General features: G+C 35.5%; 1 protein-coding gene and 1 long non-coding RNA gene across 6 annotated transcripts in view; one reads left to right on the top strand and one right to left on the bottom strand.

Moving 5' to 3' along the window:
- The window catches only part of LOC126742578 (follistatin-related protein 4-like), a 483850-nt gene that overhangs the window by 406202 nt on the left and 60640 nt on the right, over nt 1-17008 (top strand). For all 5 annotated transcript variants that reach the window (XM_050449341.1, XM_050449339.1, XM_050449330.1 and 2 more), the window contains exons 3-4: nt 11663-11759; nt 11817-11933. In XM_050449341.1, coding sequence (XP_050305298.1) covers nt 11663-11759; nt 11817-11933 — 214 coding nt within the window. The remainder of the gene's footprint in view (nt 1-11662; nt 11760-11816; nt 11934-17008) is intronic.
- LOC126742647 (uncharacterized) lies at nt 13951-15253 on the bottom strand. The gene is made up of 3 exons (XR_007662626.1): nt 15123-15253; nt 14745-15056; nt 13951-14690 (listed from the first exon to the last, which is right to left on the bottom strand). It is a non-coding gene; the product is annotated as an uncharacterized LOC126742647 (long non-coding RNA).

Raw genomic sequence — 17008 nt, 5'->3', positions numbered from 1 at the left:
AAGGAAACCTAAATTAAATCCCTGTGGGACACCTGAGGAAACCTTGTAACTATGAGAACGGAAACCCTTAATTTCGATAAATTACTGGCGGCTAGTTAAATAAGATATAACCAGGAGCAAGCAACATTCATCCCAGGACATTAATTTTAAAAAGAAAAGGTTTATGGTCTAATTTATTAAAAGCCTTTTGAGTGTACAGGCTACATTCACCTGGCCAAACTGATCCAGCGTAGTACAGATACTTTGAGAAAAAAAGTCAAGTTTGTATCACAAGACTTTCTCTGCATTAATCCATGCTGATCTAATGATATAAAGCTTTTAATTTGTGAGTAGATTTGATGAAAAATTCACGATTCAAAAAGCTTAAAAAAGTTGCACATTTGATTATTCCAAAAACTAAAATTTTGCTTATTTAACTACCACTTAAACAAAACGTGGGCTTTATCACTAAATAGTATCTGCCGATAGAACAATTGATTTAAGTTACACATTTCTGTCAAATTTTCAGAAAAATTCTAGTCTGCGATCAGGATCATCATCGTTTAGCTCATGCGGTAATCTAAGTTTGTATGGATAATACTTTTCTTTCTTCAATACACGCAAAGTTGTTCATTTGTATAATTATTAATAGGAACTTAATTATGCCTGAACGGTTTCTGACATAGCCTGAAGGCTGCATTGACACGGCCTTTTATTTTTCATTTTCTCTTAACTTATATTATAAAGTTTCGTACACATTTTGTTTCTTATTATTATTAGTCAGTTATTTACTTATTTAGTTCTTTTTCCCAAAATAATGCATAAGCTGCTATAAGCGCACTTTATGTTATCTCCAAAATTACTATATTGATAACTTACCTTATTTATATATTTATTGCAATACTCTACAAACACCACAAAATTGGTACTTAGTCACAGAATCCTAAGTTCCAGATTAATTAAGCCTTAAATTTAAAACAGAAGATAATATAGCATAAAAAATAAAAATTATAATAAGAATAGAATATAAAACTTATAATTAACAGAGATAAAAAAGAAAGAAAACCAATCATACAAGGAGTCTTAACCTGGTATAGTATTCCCAACTCAAATATAATAGTTAAATGGAAAATCACAGTAAAGCTTTCAAATCTTTTAAAGAAGTACTTAAAATGTCTATCTTAGCTTGAGTAAAAACTTCATTTACAACAGTCATCATTCGGTTTAATGGGGATAAGTTGTTATTTGGATTAACCTTAAAGAATTTTTGATCACTAATTTTTGGTACATTTAGTCGAATATAATTGACCAAGTTACAGTCTTTATAGTTAAAGTTATTTAATATATTGTATAAAAATATCACAGCTTGTATCTTTCTTCTATCTAAAAGAGTTTTAAATGAAAACCTGTCCAGCATACTTTTATAAGAAAAGTGTCTTAGGGATAAGAGTTATTATTTAAAACATAAAGATAGCGCAGTAACCTTTTTTGGACTTTCTCTTTTTGATCTATGTGCACGGATTCTAAGGGCATCCATATTTGAGAGGCATATTCAAGGTGAGTTACAATTGTAGCGATTGATTTTAAAGAGCTTAGTATTGCAGATAAGAAAACCCAATGCTTTAAATGCTTTTTTTATAATGGTGGGGAAATGACTATTAAATTATAAGTTAGACTGAAATAGAACACCCAGGTCTTTAACCTCTCAGACTCGACTAAGAACATAATTTTTCTAGTAAAAGAGGTAACAGAACACTTTTTCTCATTTAAAGCCATTCCGCTATTACTAAACTATGCCACACAATTATCTAAATTCTGCTGCAATATATCACAGTCTTCCTGGGCCTTGACAACCCTGAAGAGTTCCAAATCATCCGCAAAGAGAAGCCCAGCAGGTCCAGTGAGGCACTCAGGTAAGGAGTCAATAAAGCTAAGAAACAGCAGATGACCCAAGCTACTTCCCTATGGTAACCCTGAGGTTGCTAAAAATGTTTTCGAGTTTATAAACTCAACCCTAACCCGCTGAACTCTATTCGTCAGATAGGACCTCAACAAGTGGCACGGATCCTCCACAACTCCAAAGCCCACCAACCTTTCGAGCAGCAGTTCATAATCAACCTTATCAAATGCTTTCTCAGAGTCTGTATAAATTGCGTCCAATTGATATTTATTGAATTTATTGGAAATAGCCTCGGCAGCAAATTCTGAAATTATTGAAAGATTAGTAATAGTAAATTTACCACTTAGGAAACTATGTTGAAATTTTTGGCATTAAACATTTAGTTAAATTGTTAGAAAGTAAGGTTTCAAATATTTTTGCTCATACGTTGATCAAACTTATTGGCCTATAATTTTTAATTTTTATTTCCACTCTCGAATATAGGAGTTATATCTGCCATTTTCAATGCTTCTGGAAATTGTTTATATTATTGTTTAACACCTAAATTAAATATATTATGTTTTATTGGTGCAGCTATAAATTCTGCTTTAAGTATTTTATACTTTTAATGATTTAATTTCCAGTAGTCAATTTGAAATTAAATATGCTACTACTAAAATTGGGGCTATCCTGTGGATTGTCCTTATTGGTTTTTAAGGGAATTTGAAATATTGACTGAAAATGCTGTGAAAAAGCATTTGCTATGTCCTCCGGGTTTGTGAAAGTAGATTATTCATTTTTTTCATTCATTCATTTCTCTTGGTATTCCACTATTCTTGGATTTTCAATGTATGAATGACAAAATGAATTAGGGTCAGAATTTAAATTTTGTTGATAGATTTTATATACATTTTCTCAAATCATGAAAATATCTCACAACAGGATAAGATGGTTTTTTTGCTATTGCTTTATAAAGTTAATTTTTTTGCTTTATTTTATAAATCAAATCAGAGTATCAAGTGGGGTATTTTTTACTATCACTATTTTTAACATAATACTTGGGAATAGCCCTGTCAAAGAAAGCATAGATCTGGTCATAAGAACAATTCAGACTATTGTTTACCTCTGTTTTTTGGTAGACTTCCGACCAATCACAACCCCTCACCAGCTGATACAAAATCCCCCTTCGCAAAGTCATGAACACACCCTTTAGATATATGACAGGTTAAACACTAAGGCTGGATGGTATGGATCCTCTATTACTAATTGGTCCACAGGTCTGGTAATCTAAACATCTATCTAAACATCTAAACATCTCATCTCATCAAGGTCTAAACATCTATCTCTAATTTTTTTTTGTTATTAAACTGCTTTAAATTATACAAAATAAGGAATTCTTGTAATACATTATTTTTCTCATTATTTGCAGGTATTGTAAAAAGGCAGGTTAAAATCTTTCAAAATTAATAAATTGGTACAATTACTATCTAAAAGACATTCAAAACGAGTAAAATATGTATTATAACTTTCCAAACTAGAGTTTGGTTGAAAGTTCATAACAGAAATAAGAACATACACATTTTTAAACTTCTTTACAAATATACATTCGATATCATAATTTTCATCCCCTAAAACTTTATATGGATTTTTTTTATTAAATGCTAGCAAAACTGCACCCTCCCTGGTAGCTGAAGTAGTTCTGTCTTTTCTTACCACAGTATACCTCTCGTTGAATAGCTCGGCAGAGTAAATACCTTTACATAGCCAGGTCTCAGTCAAGGTGATTATGCTGTAGTTTTCAGTCAGTAGACTAGTATAGAATAGCTCAGTTTTGGTTCCACGTTGGAGACCACGTACATTTTGATAATATACTTTGATTTTGTTCAGACTTACATTTTGCTTGGGACAGGCACTATTCACTCAGGGTCCTTCTGCAGAGAGGGCACCCTCCTTTTCCGGAAAAACTTGGATACAATGGCTCCATTTGGCCATGCATCTTTCAGGTCTTCTTGCCTTATTTGTGGTTACCTTCATTCATGAATATATATCAGGCTGTTTTGAGCTGTATTTTTCGCACTTGACATCAGGAAAGCTAGGTTTTAAAAAGGCTTCCAACTGCTCAGGTTTTGTTCCTGGTGCTAATCTTGTAACATGCAGAAATCTAAATTTTGGAATACCGTGAATTTTGTTTTTCCTTCACTGCAACGTACAACAAATCTCCTAGATTGGCATTTAGTTGTCTGCCAAACTATTTTGTGCATTTATAAATCGTTAATTACAAATCATATAAAAACAAATGTCGTGGATGCAATAAGTATTTTGTCAATCAAATAAATATTAATTGTGGTGTCCCACAAGTTTCGATATTGGGCCCTTCGCTTTTTATGATAAATATATCTGTTATATTAAGATCATTGATATATTGCAAAATGTAGGCATTTGCCGATTACATTCAAATTTACTTTAGATACGAGGTAAAGAATTACAGAGAAACTCAAATCTACATCAAACAGAATTTCTAAAATCTAAATTTGATATTTATATTAATGGTACAAAACTGGCATATGTTAAGTCTGCTAAAAATTTGGGAATTATTTTGGACCATCAATTGAGATTTAAAAAAATAGCTATTTGAACCTCTTGTAGTATGACACTTTCATTACTGTTTTTGGTTTATGGACTCTCTTTGCATATTATAAGTAAATTCCTAAGTAGCAATTTTTCGACGCGACAACGTTGCAAAATGCAACGCAACGTTGCATTGTTACGTTATCTTAACAGTAGAGATAACCCAATTTTACACCAATTTAAAAGAGATATTTTTGGTTGTCTCAACGTTACGCAGTGGCTGACTACCCGTTAACTTTCTAAACGCTTTTGCAACGTCTTACAGAGTTACTGATTTTTGGACGGATGGACGCCATAACGACAAAAAAATTAATTACTTTTTTAACAATAAACTAATAGATAACTCCGGTAGGCAACTACTCTAAAAATAAAATCTTTTTAATCCATCTTTTGAACAGCCCCTATTAATATTTGTTTTGTATGTAGTTGAATATAGTGAATTATAGGGGTAAAATACCCGTTTTAAAAGATTTCCAAGCACTTAATTTATAAACGGAACATAGTTTACTGGGAAAAGATGTTATTTTAGCCCTAAATAGCACGCGCGCCCTAAATTTATAGCGGATTTTGAAAAAAAAGATAAGTAATTTTTTTTATTGGTTACTTTCGAAACCCGCTGTAGTTGCCCCTGGTTGGCCTGAAGCAAGAGGAAGAACGAATGGACCTAACCTAAAATTTTAATATTTTAATAATTGTTAGCAGTTTGTTGCGCGTATGCAGCACGTTTTTTATAAACTTTGATAAACAAAAACTTTAACTTTTACAAAAAAAATCATAAGCTCTTTTTTTTTTTTTTTTTTTTTTTTTTTTTTTTGGGTCGGTGGAGAAATTCTTTATGAACACTGGTTACGCGGCGCCGCCCCCAGTAGTGTGGGACTCAGTGTCAAGTCTGTCTCGTCCTATACCCACTAAAACTCCACCGCTGGGTGGTGCCTTGTGGCTCCCTACACTGCGGTCTGCTAAGAAGCAGTCCTATTGTGTCCCATATGTTTAGTCCCATAGGTTCAATTCTGTAGCTTCAAGGAAGTCCAGGATTGTGCCCAGTGGTAGATTTCTTATACCCTCTGGTGCGGGTTTCTCTTCCCCCAGGAATGTTGCCCTGGTTTGATTAAATGCTTCACAGAAGCACAGTATGTGAAGAGTTGTTTCGTCCTCCTCATTGCATCCCCTACATAGCGAGGTAACTGATTTCCCTAGCGTATGCAGGTGTTTCCTGCTGGGTGCATGGCCTGTAAGTAGCCCTGCGACCTTTCGCAGTTGTTGTCTGGAGAGGCCCAGTATGTTCTCACCCTTCTTGAAGGGTGGGCTGCCTATAAGTCGTTTGGATTGTTCCATCTTTGGCAGCTGCTCCCAGTAGAATTTGTTCTGGTTTGTTAGCCAGTTGCCGATTTCCCTCTTCCAGGTCTTATCGCTGACATAACATGTTGGTTCAGGGCCTACCAGGCTGTTGCTGGCTCCCTGGGTTGCAAGTTGGTTAGCCCTTCTTGCAGCCTTATTGTTGCCCATATTCTCTGCTAGGATTATCTCTGGCCTATTTTGCGCTTCGGCGAGGTTCCTGAGATCCTCCCAGCAGCTTTGCACAGTCCTTGACTTAGTCTCGAACTGTTGTAGTGCAAGTGTCGCAGCCTGGTCTCCTGTGAAAATTGCGAAGGTTTTGCCTCTTGGCAGCCCTTCTCTCATCAGTTGGACACAGGTTTGAATTCCTATTATGCTTGCCTGTAAATTTGTTGTTTCGAGGCCCAGGTTTAGCATAAGTTGTCTGCCCTGTTGTTCGTCCTCCACCATGCCCACAGCTACCCCGATCTTGGATCGTTTGGTTGCCGTGTGCCATACTGAGTAACCTCTTTGCCTGAGCCTGTTCGCTTCTGCGTCCAGTGGTCCCCTTTTTTCTTTGATGATAAAAGGTTTGTCTAGGTATGTGACCTTGGTTCTGTCTGTTCTTAGGGCCAGGCGCCCAAGGTCCTGTATTTTGTCAAATAGGGCATTGTGCCCATCTTTCGATAGGATTGTTGCGCCATTTGACAGCAGTCTTTTCGCCCCCGTTATAGCTTCAGCCCGTACCACTAAGTGTAGCGGGCTTAGTCCTATCAGGTTCTCTAGGGCAGCAGTCGGCGTTGTTGACATCGCTCCTGTTATGCCCAGACATGCTATTCGTTGTGTTTTGTTGAGTATCTGTATTACAGTCCTCTTTTCTGCCGCATGCCACCATATAGGTGCTGCGTATGTAATGATGGGTCTAACCATTGTCGTGTACATCCAATGTACCATTTTTGGTGACAGTCCCCATGATCTACCGAACATTCTCTTGCAGTACATAAGAGTTTTCGTGGCTTTATTTGTAGCTTGGATTACATGTTTCTTGAAGCTGAGTTTTTTATCCAGGGTTATACCTAGATATTTGACCTCGTCTTCAAGTCGCAGATTTTCTCCATAAAATTTTATGTTTCTAATGGGCTCTAGTTTCCTTCTTTTGGTAAAGGAAATCAGAGTAGTTTTTGTGGGGTTTACCCTTAGTTGTTCTTCCTCACACCAGTGCTCGACAGTAGTCAGGGCTCTTTGCATTTTTTCGAATACATAAGCCTGACTACCCCCTCGTGTAAGGATGACTATATCGTCAGCATATCCTATAGCAAGGATAAGCTGCCTCTCCAGTCGTATCAGCAAGCTGTCCGATACAAGGTTCCACAGCAGCGGTGACAGTACGCCCCCTTGCGGTGTTCCCCTGCACACTTTGGCCTTAACCGTTGTGCTGTTGAGATTTGCTGCTACTTTCCTATGATTTAGCATTTGGGTTATCCAGCCGCCAATCATGGGATGTATTCCTCGTGCTGCTATCGCACGGTTGATTGAGTCATATGACGTATTGTCGAATGCTCCCTCAATATCTAAGAAAGCTCCTAGGGCGATCTCTTTGTTGTTCAGAGATTGTTCGACCCTCTGGGTTATCTCGTGAATCGCTGATTCACAAGATTTACCTGTTTGGTAGGCATACTGGTGTCGATGTAGAGGGTTGACCCGTAATACATTGTCCCTGATATGCCTTTCTATAAGCTTTTCCTCTGTTTTTAGGAGGAATGATGTAAGGCAGATTGGTCGGAAGGATTTAGGTTTCGCATAGGAGTCGCGTCCCGTCTTTGGTAGAAATACTACTTTTGCTTCCCTCCAACTCTCTGGTATATGCGCCGTGGCTAGACTTGCCCGCATTATTTTACATAGTGCAGGCAGCAGCAGTTCGCTACCCCGCTGTAGCATGACTGGCATTATGCCATCCATTCCGGGAGATTTAAATGGTTTGAAGGAATTTATCGCCCATTTAACCTTCTCGTAGGTTACTACCTTTTTCGCTAGTTCCCAGTGTTCCCTTTTGCCCCTGTTCGGAATGATAGGAGTTGGGTCCTGGGTATGTTCTGGTTGGTGGAGAATTTTCGATCCCGGAAAGTGCGTGTTCAGCATTAAGCCAAGCGTTTCTTCCTCGGTTGTCGTATATTCTCCATCGGGTTTTAGACAAGAGCCTAGGGTTTGTCGTGGCCCTTTGGATATTGCCTTGTGGAGTCTAGCATATGCTGGTGTCTCTGTTAGGTCCCGGCATAGCTTCCTCCACCCTTCTTTCTTTGCTCTTTTTATAGCATCATTGTACCTGGTTAAGTGTTGTCTGTATAGATTCCACTCGCCAGTTCTTTTGGCTCTGTTAAAAAGCTTTCTTACTGTTTTCCTTAGCTCGCCCAATTCTTGGTTCCACCATGGGGTGTTCCCTGCTTGACGCGGTTTGCTTAGTGGACATGAGTTTTCAAAAGCAATTTTAATAGCCTCAGTGACTGACTCTGTCAGCACTTCGAGCTCTACATTGTCTTTTGCCTCCGTTGGACAGTTTTCCAGTTCGCGTCCTAGTATCTCATTGAAGAGGTCCCAGTCCGTTTTCCTGGCGTTCCTGTAGGTCTCCGGATTTGTATCCATAGATTCTAGATCGAATCTTATGTACCTGTCATCCGACAAACTTGGTTCGTCAGATACATGCCATTTTTTAACGAGGTCGCAGATGCGTCCCTTGCCAATGGTTAGATCAATTACTTCTCTGCGGAGTATGTTGACGAAGGTCGGTTCCTCCCCCACATTAAGTATATTTAGACCGAAGGCAGCACAGTAATTTAATAATGATTCGCCCCGTTTGTTTGTTCCAGTGCTTCCCCAGATAGTGTGGTGAGCATTGGCGTCACAGCCTATTATAAGGTTTTCCAATCTTTGATGGTCTATCAACCTCCGAACTGTTGTCGGAGGTGGTTCCCCTTGTTGATCGTGCGGAAAGTATGCTGATACTATTATTGTATCGTAGCTCCTCTCCGCTGTTTTGATTTGTACTTTGACCGCCGCTGTGTCCCTGTCACAAAACTCCCACAGCGGTGTGGCCTCTATATCTTTTCTTATAAAGATACAGCTTCTTAGGTTAGGTCCCTCTTTTGGGTCTGACACTAGTCTCCCGTTGAGGTTTCCTAGTCCCCTTATCTGGCCCCTATAAGTATAAGGTTCCTGAATCAGGGCTATCTGAATATTGTTGTCGGCTATGCATTTTTGTAAGGCCGCAGTGGCTGCTTTGCAGTGGTGGAGGTTAATTTGTATCAGCCTCGCACCCATTGCGGAGAGCGATTTTAGGAGGAAGAGGTTCCCGGCAATCCCTCTGTTTCCATAGGGGTTGCCTGGTCCCTCTTCTCTTTCTCTTGGCTGCCGGCCAAGAGTCTAATTTTTATGCTGCCAAAGTTGAGGTATAGCGATTGATTCGCTTCCCTTACTTTGGCCCAGGATTTCTCGTCCATGAGGAGCGTTACCAGGCAACCCTTGTCGTCCTGGTCCTTCCTCATGTCGAGCACTTTCCACAAGCTGGTGTTGATGTTGTTTTGAACATCCAGCTTGTGTAGGAGTGCTTTCGGTTCCTCAGTAGGTCCCGGCACCCATGTTATTGCCTTCACCGGTCTGGGAAGTTTGCCGTCCTCCGTTATCTGGAGTTCAGCCCCTTCCCAGGGAGTTTCCTTCTGCACCAGTCCGACGAGCCAATTTTTAGTTGACTCGTCGACACAGGTGATGTGAAGGATTCCCCCACCGTGGCTTACGCCTGCAAACTTGGGCGCGATTTGTGATCCGCTCTGCAGAGCGAGCGTTTTGTTGAGCAGCCAGCCCTTTAGGGTGTTTGCCTGCTCCTCCGAGACGAATGCCTCGGGGTATTTTTTGGCTGTTATGGCCATTCTTAGCCCCGCCGCAGCATCCCGATAGGACAGCCCTGGTTCCCGTCTTGGGCCCCTGGGCTTTTTCCTGGGTCGTTTTGACTCCGGCGGAGTTTCTCCCTCCGTGATGATAACATCACTCCTTATCATAAGCTCTTATAAAAATATAAACTCAGATTGTAATGTTAACATTACATTCTGAGTTTTCATTGCTGCTATATAAATCCTAAAAAATAAAACTTTATAATATATACCATTGTTTTCAAACTGGTTAATCTCTTGTGTAAAGAAAGGCTATAAAGTAGGATATAGGAACCATGAAGGAAACCATTTACAAAAAGTAAACCCAGTATTTTAAACGCTAAATATGTAAAATTTAATACAAACCTTTTCACTGCTATTTTTCGCCACTTCCATTGACTACATAATACACATCTACTTCAGGTAAGCTAGTTGTAGGCAATTTTGCTTCCATTGCAAGTTGCAGAATATTTAAAGTCTTTATATCCTTTCATTTTTTAAAGCAAAACGAAAATAGTAAATCCCAATAATTCCAACCAAAAAATGAATTATAAAAATAAAAAAATAGATTAAGTAGTTCATGTTGAATTGAATATTTTTTCTTCCTCTTATTCTATTTACCTTTGTTTTTCATCATCTTCCTAAAACTTTTAACATGTCAAAAAGCTCCCTCTACAGCGAAAAATGCTTAACACAGACGATCAGGCAATGTAATACCCATTCGCTAACGTTGTTCTTCCTGGGTTTTTGATTAGAAAAATTGTAAACGTCTGCACGTCGTTGTTTTAAGTGTAAATTACTACTGCTTCCATCTATAGTAGAAAAATACGTTCTAAAAATAGCAGAGTATTATAACAGTTGTGATACAGGTGTAATACGTCGAAATTTGGTTGAAAGTAAACGTCCTTGCAAAACCAACTAAATTTTGCACTGAAAACAACGTTGCAACTAGTGAAAATAAGAATAATCTCAACTTAGATGACTATAAATTGTTACTTGGGTTATGAATTCAAGAAGTCTAAAATGCTTGTTTACGTCTTCTGTATGGTATAAGACGAGATATTAGATGTTAAGTGTCGACTTATGGAAAGGTTTTCTAGTATTTTTTATAATGTATGTATCGGAGTGCTATATTTCAAAGATCTTTTTCATATAACATAGAAGTAATATACAATAAATTTGATGAGGTTAATTTTTAATTAGTTTATTCTTTATTTTGCTTGTACTTGAGTTGTCAGTCTGAGAGATGTGTTCTATTACTATTATAAAAGCCACTATAAATATGCTGTAGCTCTGTGTGGCTCCATGTTAAGAACATAAAGCTTACCAAACAAATAAATAACTATTTGTTTGTTTGTAACTAAATGATATGCTAGTGGCTCCCAGTGGAATCGATATTTGGGAACATTCGTAGAACCAGATAAGTAGATAACGCGTCCCGGGGTATTAGGGCACGTTAAACTGCTAAAAATACCCCAGAAACGATCGATTTACGTAAATTACAATGCACAGAGGCAATAAAGCAACTTGTTGGGTAAATTCGTGATAATTTAGGGCTTTTCAAGTTACATACTGGTGATTTAAAGGGAGGATAAAGAACTACTTTGATAAATTATACAGTTAAACATTTTTGTACCGTAACAAGCATAAAATTGTATTTTAAATAATGGAAATAAATTATTGCTGTTGCTCATTTAATTTATTTTAAACTAATATTATTCCGTGCTCTTTAAATATTAAAAATGTGCAATTTAAATGCAACATGGGGCGGCGCACTGCTGTGCTTTTATTTTCGGTGTGTTTGAATTGAATTTCAACAATATTTTATTTAGGCATGTTGTACTCGAACATATGGTTCACCGCATTTTTTTTCAGTTAATTTGTATGATTCTTTTATGGAAAATCTTCGTTAAATTTTATTAAAGAATCATTTTGGTTTCAGAGAAGCATACTGAATCTCAAATCCCGTCACCATAGAGATGTTCAACTATCCACTCCGGAACCACCAGAATTGACTGCGGTACCACTTTTGGAAGATGGTAAGTGCCAGAAATATAGAGCAAAAAAAGTAAAAATTAAAAAAAAATTAATTCCAGATCCTTGCTTGTCCCACTACTGTACCTCAGGGAGAGAATGCAAAGTCCACTCTGGAATCCCAATATGCGAATGCTCCAAGAAATGTGTGCCACACCACCACGTGTGCGGTTCCGATGGTACTGTTATTAGTAATAATAAACGCCTTTTATAAAGTCAGACTATACATCATACAATTTTATAAATAATTATGTTCCAAAAAAGCAAACTTAACCTCCAATAGGGTATCGATGGCTTAGAAGCAAATCTTCGTATATGCATGGAACACAATTTGTGAGAAATTGCAAAAAACTATAGAAAGCTGAATCTTTGAACATATTGCATAAATATTTAAAAAATATTATTATTAAAATTACTATGACTGTTAAATATAAAACAATTTTAATTTTTACGTAATATTTTAATTATTAATATACTTATGAGGTATTGCTTTTAAAGGGCAGCGTAAATACAAGGTATTGGTAAAACTACTTGGGATAGGTTAATAAAAAAAGTCTTGACTTTTGTTTTAATACTTAAACTATAACTTTTTATTAAATAAAATTGAAAATTCTTAAATTACTTTAAAATGCAGACACAAACATTAAATTATAATTTTAATTATCTATTGTTAAATCTACATTGTAAATGTGACAAAAAAGTTCGGTTTTATCCACAAATATTGTTACAAAAATGTAGTTATTCTAGCAAATCCGCAGTATATGATAAAAAGGAGGAAGGGGCCCAATATAGATCAGTATGGGACACCAAAACACACTATTATACTATTCACTTAATTTTATTCTTGTTAAAGTTCTGTTTTAGATATCGTTGGGTTGCTGCAAAAACCAGATAAGTCACATTTTATAGATTTTGAGTTATGACCATTTTAATATTAAAACGAATTTTAAAAATCAATTTTTTTTTGCTTAATAATATTTTTTCTTAAAAAGCATTAAACAAGTTATTATTAAAGCTTTATTATTAATAACATAGCAAAAATAAAACAAAATGTGATATTTTTTTAATAAACAATAAATTAAACTTGTATTTATCTTGTTTTGGCTGTCAAGTTTTTTTCAGTTATCATAAGACTCGCCATCGGTTAATTCACCTTCTGGGTCACTATCTTCTACTGCAGGTTCTGGGACTACATCTTTTGCATCTTTTGAGGTAACTAGTGCTTTATAATAATTATGAAATTCTTCTGAAATGACTCCACTTTTACAAAGTTTTAGTGAATCTATTGTATACTTTTAAAAACTTAATTTTTTTAAAATTTAGTGGCTTTCCTTTACCTAAAACAATAATTTCTTTGTATTCCGTGTATGTATGGTCGTATCTGTATTGAAGAATCCGGGGTTTACACTTCAGGTATTTAAAACACTTCACTTTTAACCAGTTTACTTTTTCACCAAGCGTGTTTTTAATTTTGTTTTTCATTACCGATTTCGAAAATTTTTTAATGTCCAAAAAATCACCATATTTTAATTCAATTACATTATAGGGCTTTTTGTTTGACCTTGATGTTCTAGCCATACGAAAGATTGTCATCCAGTCATGAAGAGTATAAACCGAAACATGCTTTTTGGCTTTCTCAATTGAGCTATGCATACTGTCAACCTCCATGTAACTATGGCCACTTTCTAAAAACATTTGTTCTATGATTTGTAGATTGGGGTTTATTTGAACTAGATAGAGCAAGAGAGCACTGATGTTTTGATTGCGATTTTGACCGCTGCACGTATCTGAGAAAAGAGATAATTTAGTTACTGCTTTAGGAAGCTTTTCAATATATTTGTATAAACAGGTGCCGATCTCCAAACTGCCCCTTTTTCGATTAACCTCAGTCCAAACATAGCAAAACGCATTATTTGGTGGTGCCATTTCGAATATTGTCAGATTGTATGTGCACAGTTTCCTGCTGTAATACATAGGACTTACATCACTGCTATCTGAAAAACACCTTGTAAATCAAACGTACAATATACAAACGTATTGTCATGTTCTCAATGCTCAATGCTCTTTCTTTATCTTTAATCTTAGCAGCGTTGCAATCTTCTTTACTTAACACGTGGGTCTGATATATTTCCAGTTCTTTTTTCTTTTTATCTTTGCCACTTTTATACTGCATACAATTTTGGCACTGATCTTTTTTTGGCTTATAGAACGAGTAGTTATAATTTTTGCAAAATATCCTTTTATAAGTTATAAGTGAAATAGGTACTAAATCATCCTTTTCACAAAATTGTTTATAAAGAAAATGCATCTTTGCTATGGTTAATTTGGAATCCAGATACTGCCGTTTAGTAGACTTTCGCGTGTAATGAGATTCCATTACAGGAAAAGATTCAATATGAGCCTTAACTTTTTCATAATCTTCAGATTTAGTTTTATTCTGAGGTTCCTTTTTTCCCCGTTTATTATTACCGCTAAATAATTTTCCCTCTCCTTGGTTCCTAAAGGCATGCTCTACAGGAACCAAACCTCCTTGCTAATACAAAGTGTTTTAATGAAAAAGCTTTTGCATACTCTTACAGTTGTGTCATTGTGGTAAAAAAAGAAACTTTTCGAGTCTTCCCGTGGTTTTTTCATGCTTGTGCGTTTTGATCTTCGTCTTTCAGGCACTTTATTTATAACATTGTTTAAAACAAAATCTTTTCTTCTGTTAAAATCGCAGCTCCAATAGTTCTTACAAATTATCAATCTTTTTTCTAAAAAAATCTTCTCTGTACACTTAAAACGACATTTTGAGCAATCAATATTTTGTGGGGCTTTAGCTTCGACTTTCTGACGCTTAGTGAGATTTTTTTTCCATTGAGAAGGATCTGATTTGTTCCAACGGGTTCTTTTCTTTAGAAAATTGGTAGTTAAGGGAACATGGTTATCCGTAACATCTAAAAAGTAGAAATTTCTATTTAATTTAAAATTTTAAAAAAGTATTAACTTACCCTCTTCATCGGAGGTTTCTGACGAAGAACTATCAGGGACGTAATCTTGATCGGAATCATCTAAAACATTTCTTAATTCATAAATAGTGCGTTCTTGATCCGAATTTAGCTCGGAGGATATTTTTGTCTCATCTAAATTTTCACCTTTAGTCAAGGGACCAGCTACATTATAATTTTCGAATTCTTTGCTAATATAAAAATCTACACATTCAGTTTTTGAGCCATAATTCATAATTGTTGCTTCAGGTAATAGCAGATCCAAAGGCTTACATACAAAAAGCTCTTGAACTTCCGCCATTAAAAAACCACCATCTAAAAGGCCATACGCAACTATTATAGTTATAGTTAAACGCACATAAAATATTAATAACAGCCTACCTGTGTTCTCATTAAAATCTGCAATTTTATCTGGGCTTGCCTCTAAACATTTATTCTCTAAATACGGGTTAACCTCCACCACCGTAAAATTAAAAGACTCAGAAGCCTTACTAGCTACATTATTTTCTTGATAAACTACTAAACAATTAAAATATAAAATAACGTCTTTGCAAACCAACTTATAACATTTAGGAAAATACATTTACATTTTTCTTTTCCAAGAACCATTTTTACCATTGCTGCTCCTCGCGACATAATTATTTGCAAATTTTTCACTGTTTTAAGTCATAAAAACACACAAATTAAACAAAATATTGCAAGAGTTAACACCACGTTGTAACAGATTTTTAAGGTAATGTCTGAAGAACTGTGCAGCCAAAACAAGATAAATACCACAATTTAGAGTTTCGTGCATGCACATTCAACTAAAAACGCATTCACGCTACAGCAAAAACAAGATATGTACCATATATCTAAATAAACTAACAATTATTTTATATTTTGATAAATAACAGTACAGCCAAAACAAAATAAGTGGCATTTGATGGGTTTTTAGTGAAAAATCATATGTCTTTTACTAAACTTAAACAGCCAAAAAGAGATAAGTACCACATATCTTATTTGTGCAGTTAAATGAACAAAAAAAAATGTGACATGCAGTTGGGTTCATAGAAGATAGGTGTACACATCTTTTTTTTGCTGGTTACATTTTAATCAAAATGGAGTTATGTTGTTATTGTATATGCGAAACGACCCTTAATTACCGTTAGAACCTAATCTTCTTTTGGCAGTACACGTAGAAGCAATTTTTAAAGCTTAAAATGCACTTATCTTAAAAAATTTAAAAAATTGAGTTATCTTGTTTTTGCAGTAACCCGACGATATATGAGAGAACGAGTTGTAAAGAGCCTATACAAATACAAATCCACAAGACTTAAGCTTTTCTATAAGTAATTTTTGATTTACCGTTTTCAGGAGTATGAGGATACTCTCCAATCCCTTACCATATGCTTAAATATTAACATCTGTAACTACTGTGAAAGTACTAGTTGTTAAATAATAGTAATAAAATTAAAATATTCATACTTTCACTTAATTCAAACAGTACTTTATTGGTCAATTGTACTTAATAAATCCTATGTTCTAAGTATACAATTTAAAACATCATCGAAAATTTTAACAAAGGCAACATATGCTATGTTTACAACGCGCAGATCCATGGACCTGGATCAATTGTTAGACTATTTTTATTTAGTACAGTTTACAAGGATTGATTTTGAGGATTAAATTAGTGCAGGAATATCTCTAGGATCAAAATGTCAGTTGAAAGGAGTTTATTAATTTAGACGCAGAATTGTAGGATACAACCTTTAAATCTTTAAAAATGATATCGTTGTTTAAAAATAATAAACATAATATTAATTGATAATAAAACAACATAAATTAATTTTTTTTTTTAAACCTTAAACTTGTTCTTTTCTTCTTTTTCTTCTTTATTTTTGTGTACAAAAATAAAAACCTAGTAACCTAACATCCAATAAAATGCCAAACTTGTCATTTTGGTACTTCAAAATAGGTCCTAGGTGTTTACACCGAAAACAAAAAATTCAATCTACCCTGTTTGGAATGCATCAAATTCTCGTATCAAATTTTAGTGCGCTGCCCTCTACACCGAAAAAATAGTCCTTGTGACGTCATTTAATTCAAGTATTAAATATTTGGTACACGCGTTGTAAATGTAGCTATACAAGGTTCAAAAAATTAACAAATTTCATGGCTGCTTTTAAGTCTACCCGAATACCCTTGAGACTAAAATTTGAAATATGATGTCAATAATGCTTTTATTTTTAATTGTAATCCACTGCTCTTAATTTATTGTTTTAAGG

The sequence above is a fragment of the Anthonomus grandis genome, chromosome 1 (assembly GCF_022605725.1).
Source record: "Anthonomus grandis grandis chromosome 1, icAntGran1.3, whole genome shotgun sequence".
Lineage (NCBI taxonomy): Eukaryota > Metazoa > Arthropoda > Insecta > Coleoptera > Curculionidae > Anthonomus > Anthonomus grandis.
Note: the sequence above shows the minus strand (reverse complement) of the source record. Positions and strands in the feature narration are given on the sequence as shown.